The sequence below is a fragment of the Manis pentadactyla genome, chromosome 1 (assembly GCF_030020395.1).
Source record: "Manis pentadactyla isolate mManPen7 chromosome 1, mManPen7.hap1, whole genome shotgun sequence".
NCBI classification, from domain to species: Eukaryota; Metazoa; Chordata; class Mammalia; order Pholidota; family Manidae; genus Manis; species Manis pentadactyla.
In genome coordinates, this window is record NC_080019.1 from 192,077,728 (window position 1) to 192,100,921 (window position 23,194).

Below are 23,194 nucleotides of genomic sequence, written 5' to 3' on the forward strand. Positions count from 1 at the left end.
GAGAACCGAAGAGGAAGGTGCAGCTCAGCAAATGGTCCTGCTCTTAGGCAAGCGGCCTTGGATTCCACACTCCCACGGTCAGTCTGGCTAAAGCCCCTTCACCCAAGGAGCATGAACTCCAGGCACCTCCTGCTCTCTTCACTTCAGGGCAAGGTGGCTCTGGCAGCCCAGGGGGATTCTTCCAGAGACAGTCACATGTATAGACTCTTGAAGCCAGGCGATGGGCTCAGGGGATCTGAGGGACCGCAGGAGGCCTGGATGGAGGACAGGGTCTGCTATAGCCCTGGTCCCTGGGCTCCTACAGCGCACGGCTCAGGGAGGCAGGTCCTAAGCAAATCGTTCTAATTCAGAGTGGTAGGTGCCAGGACAGAGGCTGGGAAGGGCAGGTCTAGGGGCACTGAACCTCGGTCTCTTTCCCAGGCCCAGGGGTATGAGAAGGGAGGAGTTACAGTTACGCCATAGGAGTGAGTCCGGAGCTGAGCTCAGGAAGAGGAGTGGGGATTATTGAGGCAAGTGGGTTATGGGAAATGATGCTCCAGGTAGAGGATTGGGCGTGGGCTAAGTCACGAGGGTGACAGCCAGTACAAGTGTTGAAGCCTGGTGGAAACATGGAGAGAGAGAGAGGGAGAGAGAGGGGGAAAGGCACAGTGTGTGGATGCGAAGGGTGTTGGTAGATGTGAGCTCTCTAGTGTGGAGGGACAAGACAGGAGCCAGTCCATGAATGCTCCTGCATGGCACACTTAGGAGTTTGGATTTTTTACTTAAGGCAATAGAAAATCATTGAAAAATATTAAACAACAAAGGATCCAATGAGAATTGCATGTTAGGAAGATGAATATGGCACTGGTATAGAGAATGAGATTGAAATATTGGGGCCGTGTTGGAGTGAACAAGACCTATTTCAGGAATTCAGTGCAATAATCCATGTGAAGAAGGACCTGAACCGGAGCAGCTGTGGGGGGATTACGAAGTGCAGGGAAAAGTGTGAGAGAAAGAGAGGCATGGTCAGTGACTATGGGGTGAAGCAGAGATCTGGATGGATGGTGAAGCTGTCCTTTGGGGAGGGATTCAGCAGCTGGGGAGCCAGGGTCCTAATAGCCATCAGTGTTGTGTAGGCTGAGTTTGGGGTCTGCATGGGCCGTCCAAGGGGAGCTGTGCAGGCGGCTCCTGGATGTGGGCTGGGAGCCCAGGGTAGAAGTTCAGGCTGGAGATAGAAATTACGGATCAGCAGAATATAGATGGTCATGAAAGCTGTGGTTGCAAGTGAGATACTGAGATTATCCAGGGTGAGAAATAACTGCACAGGTGTGAGGGTGGGAGTCTGGGAAAACACACGTTTGAAAGGAGCTTTGGAGAATGTGAACCTTACCAATGCAATTGAGGAGAATTAACCCAAAGAGGAGCAGAACCAGGAACCAGGAAGTAGACAATGTCCCCAGCGCTGCTCAAGAGGCTGACCAAGAGGGTGGCTGACAAGGGGCCGTGGGATCTGGCCACAAGGAAGTCACCTGTGACCTCAAGCACCAGGGGAAAGAACAGATGCAAGAAAAACAGGTGGTGAGGATGTGGGCCACAGTGTACACTTGCTCACAATTGTTAGGAGAGGGGGATGTAGGATAGTGTCTACAGTGAGTGGAGGGCAGAAGGAGAGATTTCTTTTTTCTTGATGGAGAGATCGGAATATCTTTAGATCTAAACATGAGAGAAAATATGAGTGAGGGGTGGGGGTCAGGGTTTTGTAAAGGTGTGAGAGGTTGAGACCCAGAGAGGTGGCTGTGGGTCAGAGGGGGGCACTTTCCTTCTGCCCCTGGGAGGAAAGGTAGGAGGGGCGTAGGCTCAGAAGAGTGGTGGTGCGTGTGGAGAAAGGAGGACATGCTCCATGATGACCTCTGTTTTCTTAGTTGTCTGTCTGCTGAAAGTGGGGAGAGGACATGGGCTGCGGGTTTGGAGAGAGTCCTGGGGTCTCTGCCTGACCCTGCAGCACTGGGGTGGCATTGGTGGTGCCTCGGTTGCAGAACTCAGGCTTACATTCCCAGGAGAAGTGTGATGTGCATGCAGACCCGTGCGCTATGCAGGAGAAGCAGCCTGGTGAATGTGAGTGACTTTGGCTGCGACCACCAGGGTCAGGCCACCAGCCTTGTTACCAACGATTGACATCAAACATCCCTTCTCTGCTGATCACGCAAAGATTCTCAGCACTAACTTAGTCATCTGCTAAATGGGACCTTTGGAGAGAGTCTACCTGCAGAGGAGTTTTTATATAGAAAGGCTTAAGGGAAGGTCAATCTTTTCAAAACCAGTGTATGGGGTTTTATGCAACATGCAGTGAGGTCTCCATTACCTGAAACCTTCAAATAATCAGGTTGTTTCTTTATTTTCCCCACCACCAGGATAAAGAGCAAACAAAGCTGAATTTAGGAGTTAATTTAAAAGGTTAAAGTCTGCTTTATACCCTGGGCTCAGAGACACTTAAAGCATCCTTTGTATACTCTACTAAACATCTGCATGCCTACATCCACTTTATCATTTAAAAACATTCACCAGTTTTGGCTGATGCCTGGCCTGGGTGTAGGGACACAAAAAAGTGAGTGGAATGCAGCCCCCACCTCCCACACACTTCCAAGGAGCTCAGATATTTACCAGTGTGACTGATGCCGAGAAGGTTGATCTCTTTGTTGAGCTGGAAGGGCCTTAGAGATCGTCTGGTCGCAGCAGGTTGGTCTGCAGATGTCCACACCAGATGGCCAAGCACAAGATCTCACGGTGAGTTCGGCCAAGCACAAGATCTCACAGTGAGTTCGGCCAAGCACAAGATCTCACGGTGAGTTCCTGGAGTCGTTGCCACTACATCTGAGGCTTGCAGTGTGGTGATCTTGCTATTATGCCGTGTGCTCTGCCAGCCCCCAAATCCTCCTATGGTCCGGCATCACTAAATAAGCAACAGTTTTTGATATCCAGCGGAATGCACACATGGAGCAGGCAAGCAGACAGCCACATCTTGAGCACAGTGTCTGACCAGGATGGACACTGCAGGCTTTTCAGTTAGCTCCATAGCTGTTAGAAGGTCCCTTCCCTGTGTGCTCTGATAACCCCTGTTGGAAGCATTTTCATTATGCTTTGATGCAAAAAACTCTTACGCCTCTTAATGGAGACACCAGCACCTTGGTGTTGAGGGTTGACCCTGACCACATGAGGGCGCTGAATGTCGTTCCCTCAGATCTACTAAGCTGAGGATCAGGAAAGAATTAGAAGAGAAGGGAAGTGGGAGTTTCAATAGCACAGAAATGTTCTCTTGTTATGTAGCCAAGCAGAGAAATAGGTAGTGTTGGGCTAACACTAGGCTGAAATAAAATCAGTCATAAATATGCACCTTTTCCTGTGCTTTACTTTGCACGTGCAAAGTGCTTCTCTTTGGACTGTCAGCATGTCGTCTTCCTGGGCAAAGGCAGAGCGACCTCCCACCTTGGCCGGGGAAATAGGCATTGGAAGGCTGTTGGTTGGTGTGTGGGTGTGTTTTATTGGTGTGTTACTCAGTGTGGGCAGTGGACGCATGGAGGACTGTGCTCTTGCTCCGAACAAGGGGCTTTGCTCTCCACATACCTGAGGGTTCAGTGCTGGGTCAGTACCCAGGCACCATCGCTGCTCCATCCCAGAAACTGCACCTTTGTAAGATACTTACAATTCTGGATCTAGAAACAGGAAGCATTTTTTAATAGGCAGCTAAAATATGTCTCCATAGAGTAGCAAGAAGTCCATTCTGTTTCGTGAGACACTCAGCCCTTAGGGAAGAAGCCTCAGAGGATGAGATAGTGAGACAAACACTCAAGAACATTACCTTGTGCCTGCACTCGGCAAGGTCAGAAATGCCACCTTCCTCCCATTGTGACGCCAAGGTGGACGTGGTGCCCCTGGGGTGATGGTCTGGCCCTGGGCCCTGCAGTCTCGAGGACCCTCCTGAGCACCTTCCTTCTGACACACACATGAGTGCAGGCCCCTGTTGTTTTCTTCTCCATGGAAGTGTTATCTCCCTGAAGCAGAGTACAGCCCTCTCAGGGAGGGCACAATGCCAGAGATGATAAACATTACCTTTTCTTCTTACAGTTGGTTTGAAGCTTCTGGAACACAAAGAGCTCTCCGGCTTTGCCAAGCATGTCTTGGGAGATGAAAGAGGCATCCCTCGCCATGTGCTCAAAGTTACTTTTTCCAAGTTTTTCCTCTTTATTTCTGAAAGTGAGAGATTGAGAGGAAGAAAGAACAAAACCAGATCCAGTTGCAAAAAATATGCAAGCGAGTGGATCACACCCAGAAGGCTAAGCTGCAAGTGGTCCTGAGAGAGAGTGGAAGGCGGCGCTCATGCTGCCAATGTTGAGTTTGTTGTCAGGAAGCAGAGAGAGCTGCAGATGACCCGCACGCTTGAATGCGAACAGGCTGGCCTGCCACAGTTCCTGGGTGCTGGCGGAAGACACCAGCCTCCTAAGTCAGAGACTCAGCGTGACATGACTCACGCACAGCAGTTGGCATGAGTGCCATGTTCCCATCAGCGCCTTTGTGGCCCCAGGTCCACGGGGTGATGCAGAGGAATTAGGTGATGCTGTGCACATGAGCCTCATGTGCCTAGGAAAGCCCAAACTACTGATTTCCAACTCAACAAGTATTTGCAGGATGCCCACATGGGCCAGGTGCTGTCTCGGAATGGAGGGCATAATGAACAAAGCAGAGTTCTGTCCTGGGGACTCACCTTCTAGTGGGAGAAGACGTAACGGCCAATATCCACTATGCATAAGTGAGTTACATAGCAAGTCAGATGATGATAAGGGTATGGGCAGGAATGCCAGGAGGGGAAGTGGTGATAAATAGGGTGTTCAAGGGGGTGCTTCATCTAGAAGATAACATTAGAGTGCAGATGGAGGGAGGGAGGCGCCTGAGACCATCTGGGCAGTCAGGGAAATCTCAGAGTTTGAAGGCCTCCATGTAATGCCTAGGACACCCCAAACTTTTTAAAGGGGTTGCTGGCAAACCTGCCAAACTTTGCCTCTGAGGAGATGCTGGTTTTATTATCCTGGTGAGCAAATCTGCCTTTTGCCCAGCAGAGATACAAACCTCCGCCTTCCAAGGTCATTGGCTATGCAAACACCCTTGAAAAGACAGTACAGAACAGAACCCATGAATTCCCCTCTCAGCAGACACGTGCAGACTGTCTCTCCATGTTCACTCCTGACTCCCATGCCTGGGGACCCTTGAGTGATTCACGTCATGCTGAGGTCCAGCCAGTCTCCACTCCCACCTGCTGGGGCCGAGGTGCTCAGCCAGGCCTGTCCTAAGGACCGTCTAACTCTGCCCCTGCCCAGGCTCATCAGGCTCAGAAATTCCATACGCTGCTCAAGAATCTTATCCTCAAACCTATGAGATCAGACAAGCACAGCTTTACATAGGCCTGAAGAGCCCTTGCTTTAAGCCTGTTAGGACGGCAACAGCTGTGTTTCTAAGAACTGAAGACAGATTTCTCTGCAGCTTGATTCCCCGGACTCTATTGTTTGACAGGTCATGTTGGAACAATGGGTGGAAAAACAACGTGGGGCTCAGAACCCCTAGATAAGAAATTGTTGACACTTAGTCTCCCCAAGTCACCTTAAGCAGAAGAGCCTTAACTGAATGGTGATCTGTCACTTATTTTAAGAGCAAGTTAAGCCACAGTGTGTTTTCTTTGTCTGAGGATATTATCAAGATTCTGTGCAGCAAGAGCACAGAGATGATGGACATGATGGCCTAGCACTGATCTGGCCTAGCCCGTGAACAGCTGTCTACATCTTGCCCATCCATGTTTTCTCACTGCCATTTTGCTGCCCTCTCCTCTGCATGGGAAGTCATGGCAAATATGGCTAGAAGGAAGTAGGCGGGCAGACATGTGAACTAACGGAGGCACCGGGGTTCCTGTAGATACAGGAGCTCTGGGGGGCTTACTGGTTGTATGTGAAGGGAAGCCCTTGCCCATTTCAGGAAGGAAGGGATTTTTCAGACTGCCAGCCAGATGGATGCTTTAGAGGAAACACAGTCCACTGACCCAAGAGCTTTTGTCTATTGACCCTACCGTCATTGGCCAGGGGATAAAGACTTCATCGAGTGTCACTCCTCTAAGCCATAACTATCTGGTTGCAGACTTAGGCTAATAAGATGACATCTCAGAGACGTTATAAATCAGATTAGAGAGAGGCAGTGGTCCAGAGGAAACTCATTATTATTACTCTCAATAATGATCTTTTTAATACACGGTGGCCCTTTAATGCACAGACCTGGATCTCTCTGTGGACTTTAATACGAGGCCCCTTCATGAGAGGTAGGGAGGGAGGCTGTTTGATACAGTCCTTGTGTGTCAAACTCATTTTAGGAAGCATTTTCAAGGCAGGGTTATTGAAAGCAATCCATTCCAGAGGCAGACATGATGTAGAATTTTTTATTTTTCCACAGCTTGAGAGAAAAACTCAAAAAACAAAATTCAAAATAGTTTTGGAAATATATTTTTTAGACTGATGAAAGATAAAGCTTTAACGTTTTTCCCCAGAAAGTAGCATTTCATTTCTTTTGCATAAAAAAGCAGTCTGTGAGACTCTGAAAGGTTGCAAACAATAAGCTATCAACATGGTTTAAATTTTGAAACCATGGCAAGAAAAAAATGCACATGTCACATCCATGGAATCCTCTAATATTTGTGCCACCGGGTGGTCTTGACATGCTGGACCCGTTCTGCAGGTGCTCAGTGTCACTGCACCTAAGCAGGCAAATGGGCCTGCCTGGAAAGTATGTGGAAGGAAGAAGTGATGGAAAAGTGGAGGGGGAGAGGGAGAACAGGGAAGAAATTTCTGAACATGTTCCCAGATGGTGCTGTTACCAGCTTGTGCTGGTGGCTGGGATGGAAACCTGTAGAGAATATTAAGGGAGCGGAAGGTACTTGTGCAGTCTGTTACCTGAGCAACTGAGTAGCCATGGGCATTTGATGGAGTTTTTGGTCAATGTCAAATCTCTGACATGGAGACCTAAGAGAATGGGATGTGGTTGCTGGAGGGGGGGATCCTATGCTCTTTCTAATACACACTGTGTATGGGTTATGGGACAAAGAGTGCAGTCCATACAATTAAAAAGTAAGTTCTCTGCTGGTATGAGCCACATGATAAACAATTTAAACTGAGGAAGGAAAAGAAAGTTAGATTTCAGAGGAACATCATTTACTGTTGATGTGGTTTCCTCTGGGTACAGAGGAGTGAATCAGAGGCAACATATACAGCAGTGGTCTATTGGGCATTTAGGTGCCAGTTATGGTGGCGGCAGGTCCCGGTGGGCAGGGCACATAGACTTCTGGTCTTTCTTCCTTTCTCCCGCCAGCTGGGGCTAACTTTGGAACTCTAAAGAAGGGTTCTGCACATTTTTTTGTGAATGGGCCAGATGGCAAATATTTTCAGCTTTGCAGGGCATGCCACTCTGCTGTAACTACACAACTCTGCCCTTGTGACACGAAACAGGCATAGATGAATGGCAAATGGTGCTGTGTACCAATAAAACTTTATTTATAAAAACAGCATTGGGCCAGATTTGGCCTGTAGGCCAGGGTTGGCTGGCGCCTGGTCTAGCTAGAAGGCCCGGTGCCGTGGGAGGGCAAGGAGCAGTGGGGGGCTTAGAGAACCTGGCCAGCCCCTCAATATGATGGAGGTCCGCTGCACCTCCTGTGCTCTTCCCAGCCACGCTCAGGGTGTCAGAGGGCTGGTCTCCTCTCTGCTTTATGCAGCCGGGCTCTGCATTCAGTCCTGGTATTTGCAAACACAGGTATCAGTAAGGAGGAAGACCCAGCAACCAGTGGGAGACAAGAGAAGTAGACGTCAAAATAAAGGCCGACAACCTTTCCTTTTTTATTTCGCTTAGACAAAATGCAAAGAGTGTCTCATTAAATTAAAAAATGAACAAAAAAGAAAACCAAACCGATTCCCCCCCACCCTTTCACTGACGGCACTCATCCTAATTAACAGCAGAAGAAGGTCAAATTGAGGACCCAGTTTCTAATGGGAAAGAAAGGTGTGCAAACGTGACTAAGGTTCCCTCCCACCCCCAAATCGATGTTCCTTTTAAATTCACAAAGAGGGTAATTCTTTTTCCCCTGTTTTCTTTCTTGAATCTTGTGTGATAGAACTTCCAGTCAGAAGGTTGAATTAATCCCCCATGCACTTTGTAGAAAATCGGTAAAAATGCAATAGCCTGTGAAGATCATAAAACTGGACTTCTTTCCCAAAAAATCAGATGCCCAGGCAGATGGAGCTCACACTCAGACAGAAAAAAAGCAGGAGAGTCTTTGCACTGTCTGTGGTTTCAGTATTTTCTCTTTTTTTTTTTTTAATATATTTTGGCAATTTTCTTTAATTATAAATATTGGAATTCCGTAAAAAAAAGGTAGCTTTGATTGAATTTTTTAAATTGTATTTACAACGGCTGTCCAGTCATGCTGTCTGTTATACCAGGGTGTACGATTTGGCATAGGGATTGTTTGCTTTCAAGTGGCCCCGGGAGTCGAGCAGCGATTCTTGGGAGCTGCTCATTTTAGCTGCCTGTCCCAGCTCTGCCCCTTCTCGCTGAGGTAATGTGGCCGTGGCCCCCTGTGGCCATTGCTGTCCCTCTCTGGTGGAGGCCGTGGAGGAGGAGGCCTCCATGGGGATTGGCTCGAGGACCGTGGGGCGCTTCAGGGTCCGACTTTTCTGAGGTTCCAAACACGCTTGCCCCAAACTCAGGTCCCTGCTGGTGCCCGGACCGCTTCGGTTTAACAAGAAGTCCATTCTAAGGTATGAGGGCAAATGTATGAGGTCACCTGGAAAGAAACACAGAGCAGTTAGCCGGTGCCGTCACTTGGCCAACAGGCACCAAGTGGCCCTGTGTGCGCGTGATCAGCCCCTAAGGGCTCAGAGATGGAAACGTCCCTGTACCTGGGAGCCTTCTTCCCAGCCCGGTGGGGCCCACTGCGAAGGCCACAGAGCCATCCTCACATTTGTCCCACCTGGTACAGGGACAGCAGCTTTTCTACGCACATTAACAACATAGGCTCTTAATGTCACACCTGAACTGGAGAAATAGAGGTAATGAGATCCTCTGAAACCCCACGATGGATGGAAAACCACACCTCAAAAGCCACATGGCACATGGGGTATAAAATGTGATGGACTGAACCCTGTGTGGGATCAGAAGTGCTCAGAGGGGCAGGGGACTTGAGGAGGGAAGAGGAAAGGAGAACGGAGCTGGTCTAGGCTCAGCAGGCCCAGAGCTGAGGGACCTGGGCCGGCCACACAGTTCCTGGGCTTCTGGGACTGCTTTTGGGGACAATCCAGAGCAGAGGGCCTCCTTACCAGGAGTGGCCTGCCCGTGGAACTTGGCGTGTGTCTTCTGTTTCAGTTAGCATGGTGTGCAGAGGTAAGAACCGCTAGACTCACTGTTAGTATTCCTACTTCCTTCTCCAGACCACTCACTCTGGTTTCTGTGATGCCATGCAAATGCCCCCTCCAGGCTCCTTCAAGAGAACTGGCTTGGGGGAGAAGGTTGGCTGGCTATCCAGGACACTGAGGCCTGGAGGCCAGTCCTCTGGGGGCCTTCTGGAGCCCTGCCTGAGCCCATGGGGTTCTCTTGATGGCCATGCCCCTGCAGAGGGCTCCCAAGCAGGCAGGGTCCCTAGTGTCCTGGCTCAGCCTGCTCACAGTGCACAGCAGCCTCGGGCTCTGCCTGCCCTTCCTCCATCCCTTTGTCTTCTCACAGGTGTCAGACCTGCAACCTGGCCTCTGGACAGTCTCCCATGCTCCCGCTCCCTCTTTCTCTCTAGTCTTCCTAAGAAGTTCTCCAATAAATCCTTTGCATCCTTAATCCACCTGGGCATCTGCTTCTTGGAAATCTGAACCCTGCAGGGCTGGTTTTTTGTTTTGTTTTTGTTTTTGTTTATTTATTTATTTATATTTTGGTATCATTAATCTACAATTACATGAAGAACATTGTTTACTAGGCTCCCCCCTTCACCAAGTTTCCCCCACATACCCCTTCACAGTCACTGTCCATCAACATAGTAAGATGCTATAAAATCACTACTTGTCTTCTCTGTGTTGCACAGCCCTCCCTGTACCCCCCCCCCCACATTATACTTGCTAATTGTAATGCCCCCTTTCTTTTTCCTGCCCTTATCCCTCCCTTCCCACCCCTCCTCCCCAGTCCCTTTCCCTTTGGTAACTGTTAGTCCATATGTGGTTTCTGTGATTCTGCTGTTGTTTTGTTCCTTCAGTTTTTCTTTGCTCTTATACTCCACATGTGATGAAACCATTTGGTACTTGTCTTTCTCCACCTGGCTTATTTCATTGAGCATAATACCCTCTAGCTCCATCCATGTTGTTGCAAATTGTAGGAATTTTTTTCTTCTTATGGCTGAATAATATTCCATTGTGCATATGTACCACATCTTCTTTATCCATTCATCTACTGATGGACACTTAGGTTGCTTCCATTTCTTGGCTATTGTAAATAGTGCTGTGATAAAGATGGGGGTGCATCTGTCTTTTTCAAACTGGGCTGCTGCATTCTTAGGGTAAATTGGCAGAGCTGGTTTTTTACAGTAATGGTTTTTTGAAGGTCAACTATGCCTTCTAATTGCCATGCTCCATGGTTTCTTCTAGGGCTTCATTCCACCTATCCCGGCTATAACCCTTTGATGCCGCTGATCTTTTTGTTTTGTGAGCTCGTGGCTTCCAGTGCACTTTGTGCTCCCAGATCTCTTCCTGCCTCTCTGGCTGCCACTGGTCTCCTTTACAGATCCTTGTCCACCATCCACCCCATACTCAGGGTTTCCCTGGGGCCTGTGCTCTACCCTCTCTCCCATCATCTCTTTATGAATAGCTCTCACTTCTACTCTTTTCATTTTTCTCTCTCCTAAGCCCAAGTATTGCATTTCAGATGCTTTGCTAGACATTTCCACACAAATGTCCATCCTGAATATACAATGCCACAGTCTACAAATCTAGCTTGAAAAGGCCTGCACACGCTGCCAACCATGCCCCCAAATATCACTTCCCCCTGTGTGCCCAGTCTTGTTTAGTGTCATCCCCATCCGCCCAGAATGAATGCTTGAAACCTCAGCGCCTGCTTGACTCCTTCCTCTTCAGGTCGGTTCTTCTTGTGAAATGTCTCCTGATGGCTTTTTCCCCTCTGCATGACCCTGGTTCAAGGCTTTAACATGCGTCACCCACCCCTGCAGTACATGACCACACCTGGGACCCAGCCGCCAGACATAGTTTGCACCCAACATTCCCCTGGACTGAAGCTTGGTCTTGGACTAAACCTAAACTTCAGGCAGATTGGCAATAGGCAGTGCTCATCACCCAGCCAGCACTGTCCACCTTTCTCACATCAAGACATATGCAGACAAGGGGTGCTTGTGCAGCCTGCTGGGATGATCACGGGGAGCTCTTTCTGACCCTCCTGGGGGCTGACGGGCTCACTTGTCACTCCTTCATAGCCTATCAGGTGGGCAGCTCTGGTTAGAAAATGGGCTGGGGGCATGTGGTCCTGGAGGCAAGAGACCGGGTAGGAGGATGTGAAGGTGAGGAAGCCAGGATGAGGCCTGAGCTCAGAGGGCTTTGGTGGAGTGCCATGGTGAGGAGGCCTGGGGACGAGGGCTTCAGAACCGATGCCAGGTGGGACGGTGAGGCGGAAGTGTGGTTAGGGACCACTCCCCCAGATTTCAAGCTTAGGAAACCGGGTAGCCGTGGGGCCATTCATTCATTGGAAAAAGATCATATTTTGTTGGAAAAAGACAATGGGTTTGGTTTCAGATATGCTGTTTGATGTGGTTGGGGGACACCCAGGAGGAGGTACCTTGGGGACATTTTTAATCTTAATAACATATTAGGACATAACCCATTCCTTAACATATTCAATCTAAAATGACTGCCAATTCTGATTTCCTTTGAAATATTCCCTGCTTTCCTTGCTGTGGATCCTGCCTGTCTCAGCCTCCCCGTTGGGCCCTTGGGCTCTGAGGACAGAGTTGGGGTTGAGGAACCCCTTACTGAGAAGGTCTGGCCGTGTTAACAAAGGAATGGAAACCGCATGTGTTTAGACAGTGACTTAAACTCCAGAGCCTTCGGAAATTCACCTTGACTCACCGGAAAGGGATAACCAGTAAAAGAGCAGAGAAGTGCTGCTCAGAGAAGTCGGAAAACGAGACCCCATACCAAGATAGCGGCTGAAAACACATTTTGTACAATTTCAATGGGCATAAGAATTTTCATGCTTTTCTGTTCCATAAGGTTCTTCCTCCCAGGATAATAGGAACAGTGACCTAATTTGGGGGACATTACCTAGTTGAGTTCTGTGTCCTTGCATTATACTCTCATGTCACTTGGTATTTATAGTGCAAGAATCACTTAGCATTTCCCCATTGGCTTTCTCAGGATGTCTTTATCCCACAGAGTGCTGGGGAGTAATGACATGATTTCATCAATGTCTCTACCACATATTTCACTCCAATGGCCCCAGGGACATTCTGGATAGGCTCACTCAAACCAGAGGGACTCTGATTCCCCGTTGGCTTCATTCAGTGACGTAGATCAAAGGAAGGCCTTATTGATAATGAGTGCCTGACAACAAACTGACTGTAGTCCTCTTAGAGAAAGACATTACAAAATTTGGCATAATTATGAAAAGGGTTTTGGTGACTTAATGTATCTGGACTTCGACTTAGAAAAAAATGATGGCATGAGGTCAGGCGTTATGGACCCTAATGTTCAAGGTACAGGTCCATCTTGCCACATGTATTAGCTCTGCTCCTGAACAAGTGGGAATATACAACTTTAAAAAATGAAACATTATATCCCTTATGCCTTTTATGATGGCATTAAAATTATCTATCTTCACTTATGGTAGTGGATGTATTCTTCAGTTTCTCTATTGGGGGTTAATTATTTTGCAAACAAATATCCTGGAAGCATTAACAGCTGCCACTAAAAATTAAACTTTGGCTGTGAAGAACATTTTGTATATGAATCAACACAACCTAATTTACCAGCTTTGAAATTGGTGGAGGTTTTATTTATCCAATTTCCTAGAAGTGATTCTCTCTTTATTCTTAAGAGCCTAATAAGTAAATTATATTAATTTGCTTTTTTATTATTTACATGACTATTATTTTAAAAATTCATTTTCTGTTCAAATATTTGAGAAAATGTGGAGTTCATTTACTTTCATGCTTATTTAAAAATGTAAGTCGAGACTGTCTCATGTTATTTCTGAAACTCAGCTAAATCGTGAACACTTGACATTATCTGTAATGTGTTACAATGGATCTGGGAATGAGTCTCTATACCAGCAACTCCTCATTGAATGAATAGGGCTTATTAAACCCCTAAAAAGCAATAGCATCTTGGTCCCAGCTGGACGGCAGGATACTCAGGTCCTAGATTAGATGGAACAGATGTGATTGAAATCAAAAGACAAAGCCCATGACATTGCCCCCTGCCTGCAGGGGTTCCGACTTTAGATTTAGTGATCAGGAGGGTGAGAGTAGGGTAGCTGAAAAAGATTGGTGAGAATTGGAAATCCTCAGTGATGGAAACAGCTTGGCACCACATCTTTATATACATAAGGGCTACTTGTATTTGTTGACTGCAAATCTGCCAAGTATCTCTGAATATCCAGTGGCTTGCAGTGATCCAGTTTTTTGCTTTATGAGGTTGCTTTATGAGGCAATGGTTTATGAGGTTGTACGATGCTCTAATTAGTTCTTTTGACAGTAGTTGTTTTCTGATTAGCACCTAAAGTGGCCCTATCAACAGTGTGAATTTTGCAAATGAGCTCTCTCAATAATTCATGCACTTATGAGGAAGAAAACACCAGAATAATTGGCGGCGAGCTTCGTTTATTAAAGACACTTTGTGTCCAGTAAGATCCCACATCATGTGCTAATCCCAGGACCACTTTGGGATACTGGGTTCTCTAATCATCTGTCCATCTTCTACATTCTTCAGACACCTCCAGGTACTGAGACAACTCATGCACTTATTACTCCAGAAAGAGAGAAACAAAATGGGAAAGTGTGGTGACAGTCTGGATATTGGTACACCTGCTTCTCTTAATGCCTGCCTGCCATTGGACTGTTTCACTGGGAGAAACCAAATTACGACTCTAATGGTGGCGATCACGAGAAGTCTGGGTGATGTTGTCTGTATTTAATCTGGCTGGTTTGGATATGGGCTCAGTTTCCTCATTTGTGCCAGGAATTATAGTAGACGGCCATGAAGAGTGGTGGTGAGGATTTAATTAGGTAGTGCATGTGAACATTTCTATCAAACCTCTCCCTTCTCACCAGGTCTGAAGTATGGACTGCAGATCTGCCAGGGAACCAGCTGCTAGCTCTTCCTTATACTTGGCTTCTGTCTCTAGTGGGTTGGTTAATGTCCCCCCGAAAGATTTGTCCGTGTCCTAACCCTCAGAATCTGTGAATGTGACCTTATTTGGAGAAAGTCTTTGCAGATGTAATTAAGTTAAGGATCTTGAGATGAGATCGTCTGGATTTAAGGTGGGCCCCAAATCCAATGACATGCGTCCTTACAAGAGAATCGCAGAGGGAGATCTGGGACCCAGAGAAGAGGAAGAAGGCCATGTGAATGGAGGCAGAGGTTGGAGTGGTGCAGCCACAAGCCAAGGAGCTGAGCCTCTAGAAGCTGGGAGAGGCAGGAAGGGATTCTTCCCTAGAGGCCTTGGGGGGAGCACAGCCCTGCTAACACCCTGATTTTGGACCTCTGGCCTCCAGGCTGTGTGGGCATAAACGTGTGCTGTTTTAAGCCTCCCCATTTCTGGAACTGTGCTACAGCAGCCACAGGGCACCACACAGATGCACCTTCTTCTTGGCTGGGATGGGCTCGGGGACCTCACATGAAGCTCCTCTGGACACTTCTACTGTAGGGGAACAGTCTCTGCTCGCATCAGCCAGGCAAAGGGGGCCATTTCTCTTTAGCAACCAATGACACAGTCATGATTACAGTGTCCCCACCAAGCTCTGCACTAGTAGTGGCCCCTTAGTGGGCTGGCCTGTCACCCATCCTTCCTTCTCTCCTGAGGCCAAGCCAGTGTCTCTTCTCCCAGGCCCTCTGCTCCCTGAAAAGTGGATCCCCGTCCAGCTGGTGACAAAGGTCCCCTCAGGGCCAGGTCGGCTTTCTGGAGTCTCCCCCTGGAGGGAACAGAAACTTCTTTGAAGCATCTTTCTCCACAGGGTCCCTCACCATGCAGCCCTCCCCAGCTGACCTGGCCCAGCTGCTGACCCCTCTCTGGCTCCGTGCAGCAACACAGCCCGAAGCTGCTCAGCCAGGATCCCTGGAGGTCTGCAATGTGTTTGAAAGTAGCAGGGGCCCAGGAGAAGTTCGAGGATCTTTTTAGTTTTGAACTCCTGAGTCACCTCTGTCAGGTACATGTACCCATTGATGTCCTTGCGTGTAAACCCCTATCTGCAAACAGAGGCATAGTCCTGGCCCAGGATCAGCGCTGTTTCCAGTAAAACCAGCTACAGTGGGGCCCACCCCTGCTCCTGGCAAGGATTCACATCATCTATTATTTACCTTCTCTTTGCCTCACTCAGCTCCCCTCTCCACTTTCTGTCTCTTTCTTTCTTGTTTTCCCTTGTGCTGAAAGTTTCGTCCATGAAATAAAAGGCATAGGGAGGAAGTAAGCCAGAGAGGGTGCAGGTGGGAGGGGGGCAGGGAGCTAACGGGGTGCAGCATGGCAGCCAGGGTGCAGACAGCGAGGGAGGCATGTGTACGTGTCGTGTGTGAGATCACACGTGTATGTGTGTGGCAGACAGGCAGAGCCAGGAGGAGAACAGAGGGTTGAGCAGGTGCTGCAGGGGAAGATGAGGCCTGCAGGGCAGGGCAGGGGTGGGGGAGCTGTGCGGGGAGGGGTCTGGGCCTGGTGCTCCATCCCACAGCTCCTGTCACCCTGCTTGCCTGGATGCCCACACTTCCTGCACCTTCCGAGTTAGCTGCTTTCCCAAACACAGCGCGAATACAAACAGGGTGGCAGTGAGCTAAGAGAGTCCCATGGGGGCTTGGGGGCACACTCCATCCACCGACTTCTGTGGTTTTCATTTGCACATTTGTATGCCAAGAACAGTTACCCCACTGTGCTCTGCTTCTGTGGTCGATGGCCCTTGTGTCAGAGATGCAGGGTGGGGGCGAGGCGAAGGAGGCTGACACCCCTGGGCAGGCAGAGCTCTGAGACCCGGAGTTAGGGGCTGAGATGCTGGACCAGACGGGGTGAGAGGGGCTGGGGGGGATGGGGCAGGGCTGGGGTGAGCGGGAGGGACAGAGAGATGGACACACACACACACACACACACACACACACACACACACGGAAGCAACGTGCAGACCCACAACAGGCAGAGATGAAAAGGGGAGACAAAGAGTCACCAGGAAGATGCCAAGAAGCCAGGAAGGAAACCCACCGACTGGGTCACACGGAAGCGGCAGAGAGGAGTGGGACAGAAGGCAGCGCAAGGGGGCGCTGTGAGAACGGACCCAGGTCATGGAGGAGAGCGCCTGGTCCCGGTAATGCCCGACCACATGCCCAGGGCCTCTGAATTACTCTGGGCATTTCTCCCTCTTTGCCTAATCAGCCTGTGGCCCCCCAGATCACAGGCTGCAGTACCCCCAGAGGGCAGGCTGCACCCAGCCCCCCAGACCACGGGCTAAACCTAGTACCCCCGGATGACAGGCTATATCCAGCACCCCAGATCACAAGCGGCCCCCAGCCTCACAGATCACTGGCTTCCCCAAGACCCACATCGCAGGCTGTCTCCAACCCCCTGGATGACAGGCTGCCCCCAGACCCCAGATCACGGGCAGCACCCAGCCGCCCAGATCATGGGCAGCACCCCAGATCATGGGCAGCACTGAGCCCCCCAGATCACGGGCAGCCCCCCAGACCCCAGATTACAGTTAGCACCCAGTCCCCCAGATCACGGGCAGCACCCCAGATCACAGACTACACCCAGTCCCCCAGATCATGGGCAGCACCCCAGATCACGGACTACACCCAGTCCCCCAGATCACGGGCAGCACCCCAGATCATGGACTACATCCAGTCCCCCAGATCATGGGCAGCACCCAGTTCCCCAGATCACGGGCAGTACCCAGCCCCCCAGATCATGGGCAGCCCCCCAGAGCCCAGATTATGGAGCACCCAGCCCCCCAGATCACGGGCAGCACTCAGCTCCCCAGATCACAGGCAGTACTCAGGCCCCCAGATCCCAGATCATGGGCAGTACCCAGCCCCCCAGACCACAGGCTACACCCCTTCCCCTCTGCTGGCCAGAGCCCAGGCATCTGCTTTGACCTGTGCCTCTAGGGATGAGGGGTGATTTAGTTATTATTTCAATGTTACCCCTTATTATTTGACATAATGGTCCATTTCTCACCCTCCTATCACTGCCCTCTGGGGGCTTTCAGTGCCACTAATCTCTGAAAGTTCACACTTAGTAAGACTCACTGCTTTCTTCCTAACCACATCATCCCCAGCGCCACAACAGCTCCGTGCGTCCAGCCCTGAGCCTGCACAGATCCCCTGGCGGCCCCACACCCTTCAGCAGATAGAGCTCAAAGCCCCTGCCCGCCTCTCCCCACGGGACCCTCAAGCCATGGTCGGCCCCACTGTGTGAAAAGTACTGTGTTAAACCTGAGAAAACCAGGAAAGTCCTCTTTCCTATCAGGAAAGCAAAGCTTCCTGAACTTTTTGAATATATTCAGACTCATGGGAAGTTTGAATGTGTTTTAGCTTTGGAGGAAGGATGGCAAAATCAATGCTGAAATGAAACAAGAAGGAATCGATTCAGAATATCCATAATGGATAGGAATTCCATGGACCTGCTCTCAGACAGAGGTTCTTGCCATTCTCCGTGCACGCACTGGGGGAAAAATGCCTCAAGTCCAGACCAGAGGTTCTTGGGAAAGGATGATTTTGCTCCGGGGGCCAGTGTTAATGTCTGAAGACATTTCTGGATGTCATATTGGAAGTAGTGGCTACTTGTGGCTTCTGGTGGACAGAGCCAGGGACAGTGCTCGATGTCCTACAACGCTCAGGACAGCCCGTGCCGTAGGGAATGATCCTACCTCAGATGTTGACTGTGCTGCTGCCGAGAAGCCCGCGTTTAGATGACTAGAGATCATAATTCCAAGTGGGTCCTTAGTTCGCTTTAATTTTACTTGGAAAACAGAATACAGCGTGGTGCTCCCCAGCCTCGGCTGGCCCACAGGAGTTACGGCCCTGGTTCTTAGGGGCGGGTCTGATGGAATGGCAGCCGGGAGGGCTTTTTCCAGCCTCACCTGATGAGGTGGGAGCTTAGAACAACGGAAAGAGTGTGTGTAAGAGTTCGGAGCTTTACGTTGAAATCCTGCTTCTGTCGCTGAATTGTTCTGTGTTTGAGTTTGAGATCTTCGCGTTTGTCAAGTGAAAGGGCACAGTCTTTTCCAAGCGTTCCTTTGGGTCTAAAAGACTCTTTCTTGTGCTCTGAACTATCTAATTTATGGAAATTGGGTAAACACATCTGTGTCAGGAATTTGGGGATAAGAATGGGACAAATGAATGCCCTTCTGGGAGCCTAGCATTCCGAGGCACACCAAGGTGGCCCCCCAACCCCCACCTACATACTACTCATTAGCCAGCGACAGTGAAAACGTGCATGTGCTTTCACAACAAATTCATGTAGCAAATGTGTGCGAACAAAAGTGCATCAGAGTCCCCAGGGGCTGGAATCTTCTCTGGGGCCACCTAAAAAGGCCTTTCATCAATTCCTAACAAGGCTGACATCTATGCTTGGATGGAGCTGGACACAGATGCACAAAGAAGCAACGGATGCTTACCCTGAGTTCTAGCAATTTCAATAAAAGCCACACAGATCAGACTCGCATTGACTCTCCAGCACCGAGAGCTGCTGATAAAGGGGAGCGTGTAGCCCGCCCATAGCAGAGGCAGAAGAGATCTAACACTTTTTTAGTTTAATATTAATGTTGCAGCATAGTAATGAAAACTTGTAAATGAACCTCTCTTGGTAAATGAATCTTCACTCCCAAAAGGCAACCAGGAAAAACCCTAAATAAGTAATGTGAGATTGATACCAGAGGAGCATGTACACGGACTCTATTACCATTCTTGGCTTGTACCTGAGGGGCCTCATGCATTTTTCAGAGCTCACTGGTGTTCCCATCCTCCCATTGCTGAACTTTAAAAACTATGCTGAGGGATGGAGTGGAACTCTGTGTTTGCTGCTGCGCATGCGTGGCTGTTCTGAAATCAAATAGTTCTGAATAAAAGCAGGATTGGAAAATCTGCCCTGGCATTTAGGCAGGCTCAGAACTCATTAGCAGGGATCTGGGGAACACCCCGTGTGGGAAGGTCCATGAGGGTCCGAGACAGCTTCAGCCCCCATGTGAGACCCACAGGGACCCACACGCTGGGGACCACTGGGGAGGAGCTCTAGGTGCATGTTTGCACCTGCTCCTCCACGAGGCTGGCAGGCCTGCCTCAATAGCCCTACGCATCCAGAACCATTCCACAGGACAGTTAACCCGAAATGCAAGGCTTCCAGGCAGAGGGAACACGTTTGTGGAGTTCAGGAGGCCAGAGAGCAGGAGGCATGACTGGGAAGGAGGAGGGGGCTGGCTTCTCAGAGCCTCGTACATCTTTATCTCGAGAGTGGTGGGAAACCGTGTAAGGGATTTCAGCATGAGAGGGTTGACTACATCACTGGAACTATGGCTTGCTGCTTCCCAGTTTGGGGGCACCGAATGCATTAGAACTCGGTGCCAGCTCTATCCACACAGGCCACCTTGAAAGTCAACAGTCTTTGCTGTCTTCTTCCTACCTTTTGGCATATGCTCAGGCCCTTCAAGGCGCTCCTGGCTCAGCATGGCACCGCGCTGGGCTGCACGTGGTCTGGCTGTGTGCATGTGCGTGGGGGATGGGCTGGAGTGTGTCTTCTCTACGATGGGTTTCGCCTTGTTTCTTGGCCTTCCTTGTTTCTCTGTCTTGTGTTTTCAGGATGCTTTGTCTGCTGTTTATGATACTACCTGCTATTATGACAAATGAAGGAGGCTGTGGGAAGTGCTGGCTTAATAGCTTAGCAGTTTTATGTCTTAGGATAATACCTGGTGCACTATCTTTTCACAGAGAAGGTATTCAATAAATATGGGTTGAATAAATGAGTTTAAAATAACTGTGTTCTAACAGGGCCTTTCCGGAGATGCAGTGAATTTTCAGTCACTGTGGTGAGCCTTTTTGCCTGTCATCTGCAGCCCTGGAATCTTCCTTCTGATCCCTCAGCATGACACAGGGGCTTCCTGCCTCTCCTTCCCAGGTCTATCAGACACAGGCCTCCTCCTCACCTCCCACACCTGCAGGCTTCACAACCATGACAGCTGAGCCCCAGTGAGCCGACTGAGAAAAACGGTAAGCTGTCTAAGGGGCTCAGAAGTCAGAGTAAAGGTGCCAGAACAGAAGGACAAACAGCCGGATGCAAACAGCAGCTACTGCTGTAGGAAATCAGCAGGGGCCCCAGGAAAGATTAGGAGGCTCCTGCACCTGTAAATAGTGGGTGTGAGAGGCAAGTGGGCTTAGAGGGTATGTGAGCTCTTCCAAGCTCGGATCCTTCAGGATGAGTCTCACCATCACTCTTTGGTCCACAGGGACACACGTCCAAGGGACATCAGAGTAAAATGACAAGAGAGTGTTTAAGAAGATGAAATTGCACATGCACGTCAGAGGCTCTGTTTCCTAGCAGGGAGCCAGGATGAGTGCATCTGAATATTTAGGACTAACCCCAGGAGGGCATGAATAGCAACATGTCCCAGGGTCCTTCTACCTTTAGATTCTATGGGCGTATTAGAACGTTTGTATGTTTGGCAGCTCCCAGGGGACTCGAGCTTCACGTGCTGAAGGTCGGGCTCACTCCTACCACTGGCCTGTGTCTTTGCTCCTCCCCCTCCCTTGCCCACCACCTCCTCAGGCTCCCTTCTGGTCCCTCTACCCGCCCACCGTTCAGATCCCAGCTCCCTCCTCACTGCTTCTGGAGGCCTTTGCTGCCGGCCCTCTCTAGCCCCCTGGCAGACTTCACCCTCTGCCCCAGTTACTTCTCTTTCCAGCATGTAATGAGCTGCGTGTCCCAGGCAGGTAAGCTCTTTCAGAGTGGGGTCTGTGGGTGGTCTTTCCTGTTGCTTCCCCGGCTCTGAAGGCAGGGCCAGTGTGTGTGGGCACCCAAAAACTGCATGCTGGCGGAAGAAAGGGAAGCCGGGAGTCTGGGAAGGGGGGAGCAAGGCTCTCTCTAGAAGGGCCGAGGCCAGAGCAACTCACATAGTGTGTGTGTGTGTGCACGTGTGTTATGCATGCATGCATGTGCACATGTGTGAGCATCAAAGATCCTTGCACTTGAAAGGACACCATTTCCACAGCTCTTGGAATAAAATTCATGATAGGAATTTCAAAATCCAATTTTAATGGTGTGCAAATAGGAGGAGAATGCAAGCCCGAGGCGTGGGGCTGCAGCTGCCCCACCCAAAGGAGTCTGGAGGAACAGTGACGTAACTGCTTGAGAGGAACGAAGTGTGCCGCCAGGCCCATTCCCCAGCCAGCAGCAGGGCGACAGCCCTCCGGTGGTGAGGCTGCAGACAGAGCTGGGCGGCGGGTGGGGGTACTTGGCACTGAAGCTCTCTGGAGTCTAGTTTGATTCAAGAGCCAACATGAGGGCCACACAGGCATCAGAGGGCAAACAGCATGATCACAAGGACAGCTGAGGGCAGGAAGGCTGCCTGAGCGGAGGCCAGTGCGTCCCGCAGGTGAGGGCCCACCTCTCACTCCACACGCTGCTTCTCTACAGTTCAACACACATTCCCGGGGGAGGGGGAGGGATGGGTGAACAGATTCTAAAGTTAAAAGCTGCTTCATATAACTGGTTGTTCAGAAAACCAAGTTGGCAGCAGGCAGTGGCCATTTCCAGCCGGGAGGCCTCACCTGTGTTCATCAACAGGAGGGCTGGTGTGCATACATTTAAGGCTGGGGTCCCAATGCTTCCCTGATTTGGCACAGCCAGGCTGTAGGAGGTTGCAAATTTGAAGCTGTAAATTGATTTAAGTAGTCTTGTGCAATGGCATCTCTGGGTTGCAAAGGATAAACATCATACATAATGAAGCAGCAGTAATTCAAGCATGTTAGAAACTGGCTCAAGATGCTACCCGAAACCCAGAAGAGGTACTGTAGCCAAAGTACTGAAAACTACCTTGACCAACAAAGAAAAGATGCTGTTAAACTTTCCAGCTCTTTCTCAGAGGAATAGAGAGCTTTGTTTGTTTTGTTTTTAAAGATGGAAGTAGCCATCCCTTACTGAAGAAAACAAAACAATCACACAATTGGCATTTTATGGAAAATATACAAGTCCTAAAAATGCAGCAAATTCAAAATTCAGATATTATTAAAAATCTAAAGCTAGATTCTGATGCCTGCCTTGTGTATGAGTTGCCCACATTTCATGATGAGCTCCCCTTTAACTGTGGAAGAGATTTCCTTTTGATTTGTTTAGAGCAAGAGTAGAAAATAAATCGCTTTGTTTAAAGTTTGCCTGGAAGATGGAGTTAGACTTTAAATGTCCTCTTGTATTTTACTAATAATTTCTAATAATTGTAAAATTTTAACTGACTGGCTAGTTTTGTTATCATCGCACCTATGATACATTCATTCATCTATTAACTTTTATCAAGCACCTACTATATGTCAGCCACAGACTCAGCAGTATATATTCAATGCCATTTAGTCATCGAAATGTTTCTTGAACACTCACTATGCTGCAAGATGCCTGCTAGCCACTGGGAGAGAAATACAAAGGTATGTTTTCTATGTTCTTGGAGCCACAATCTGGCCAAGTTCATTCAGGTCAATCCTAATTTGTAGGGAGTTTAAAAGCTTGGTTTAAAAATGGAAAAAAAGATTTAAGATTACAAAATCAAGAAAGAACTGGTGACAAGGAGAAAGATACCTGGAGATTTGGCAGACTATACGGAGACACATCCTGGTGCCATCTAGAACCACGAGGGAACACCGGAGAGGATCTGGGGTGAAAGCATAGCTCCAGGACCTGCTAACTGACACAGCAGCCA

At 49.3% G+C, this 23,194-nt stretch overlaps 1 protein-coding gene across 1 annotated transcript in view; it reads right to left on the bottom strand.

Annotated features, from left to right (window-relative positions):
• Nucleotides 1-6,506: 6,506 nt before the first annotated feature.
• DSCAM (DS cell adhesion molecule) overlaps nt 6,507-23,194 on the bottom strand; it is a 713,077-nt gene continuing 696,389 nt past the window's right edge. The window contains exon 33 of the mRNA XM_057504762.1: nt 6,507-8,845. Coding sequence (XP_057360745.1) covers nt 8,493-8,845 — 353 coding nt within the window. The 3' untranslated portion in view covers nt 6,507-8,492. The remainder of the gene's footprint in view (nt 8,846-23,194) is intronic.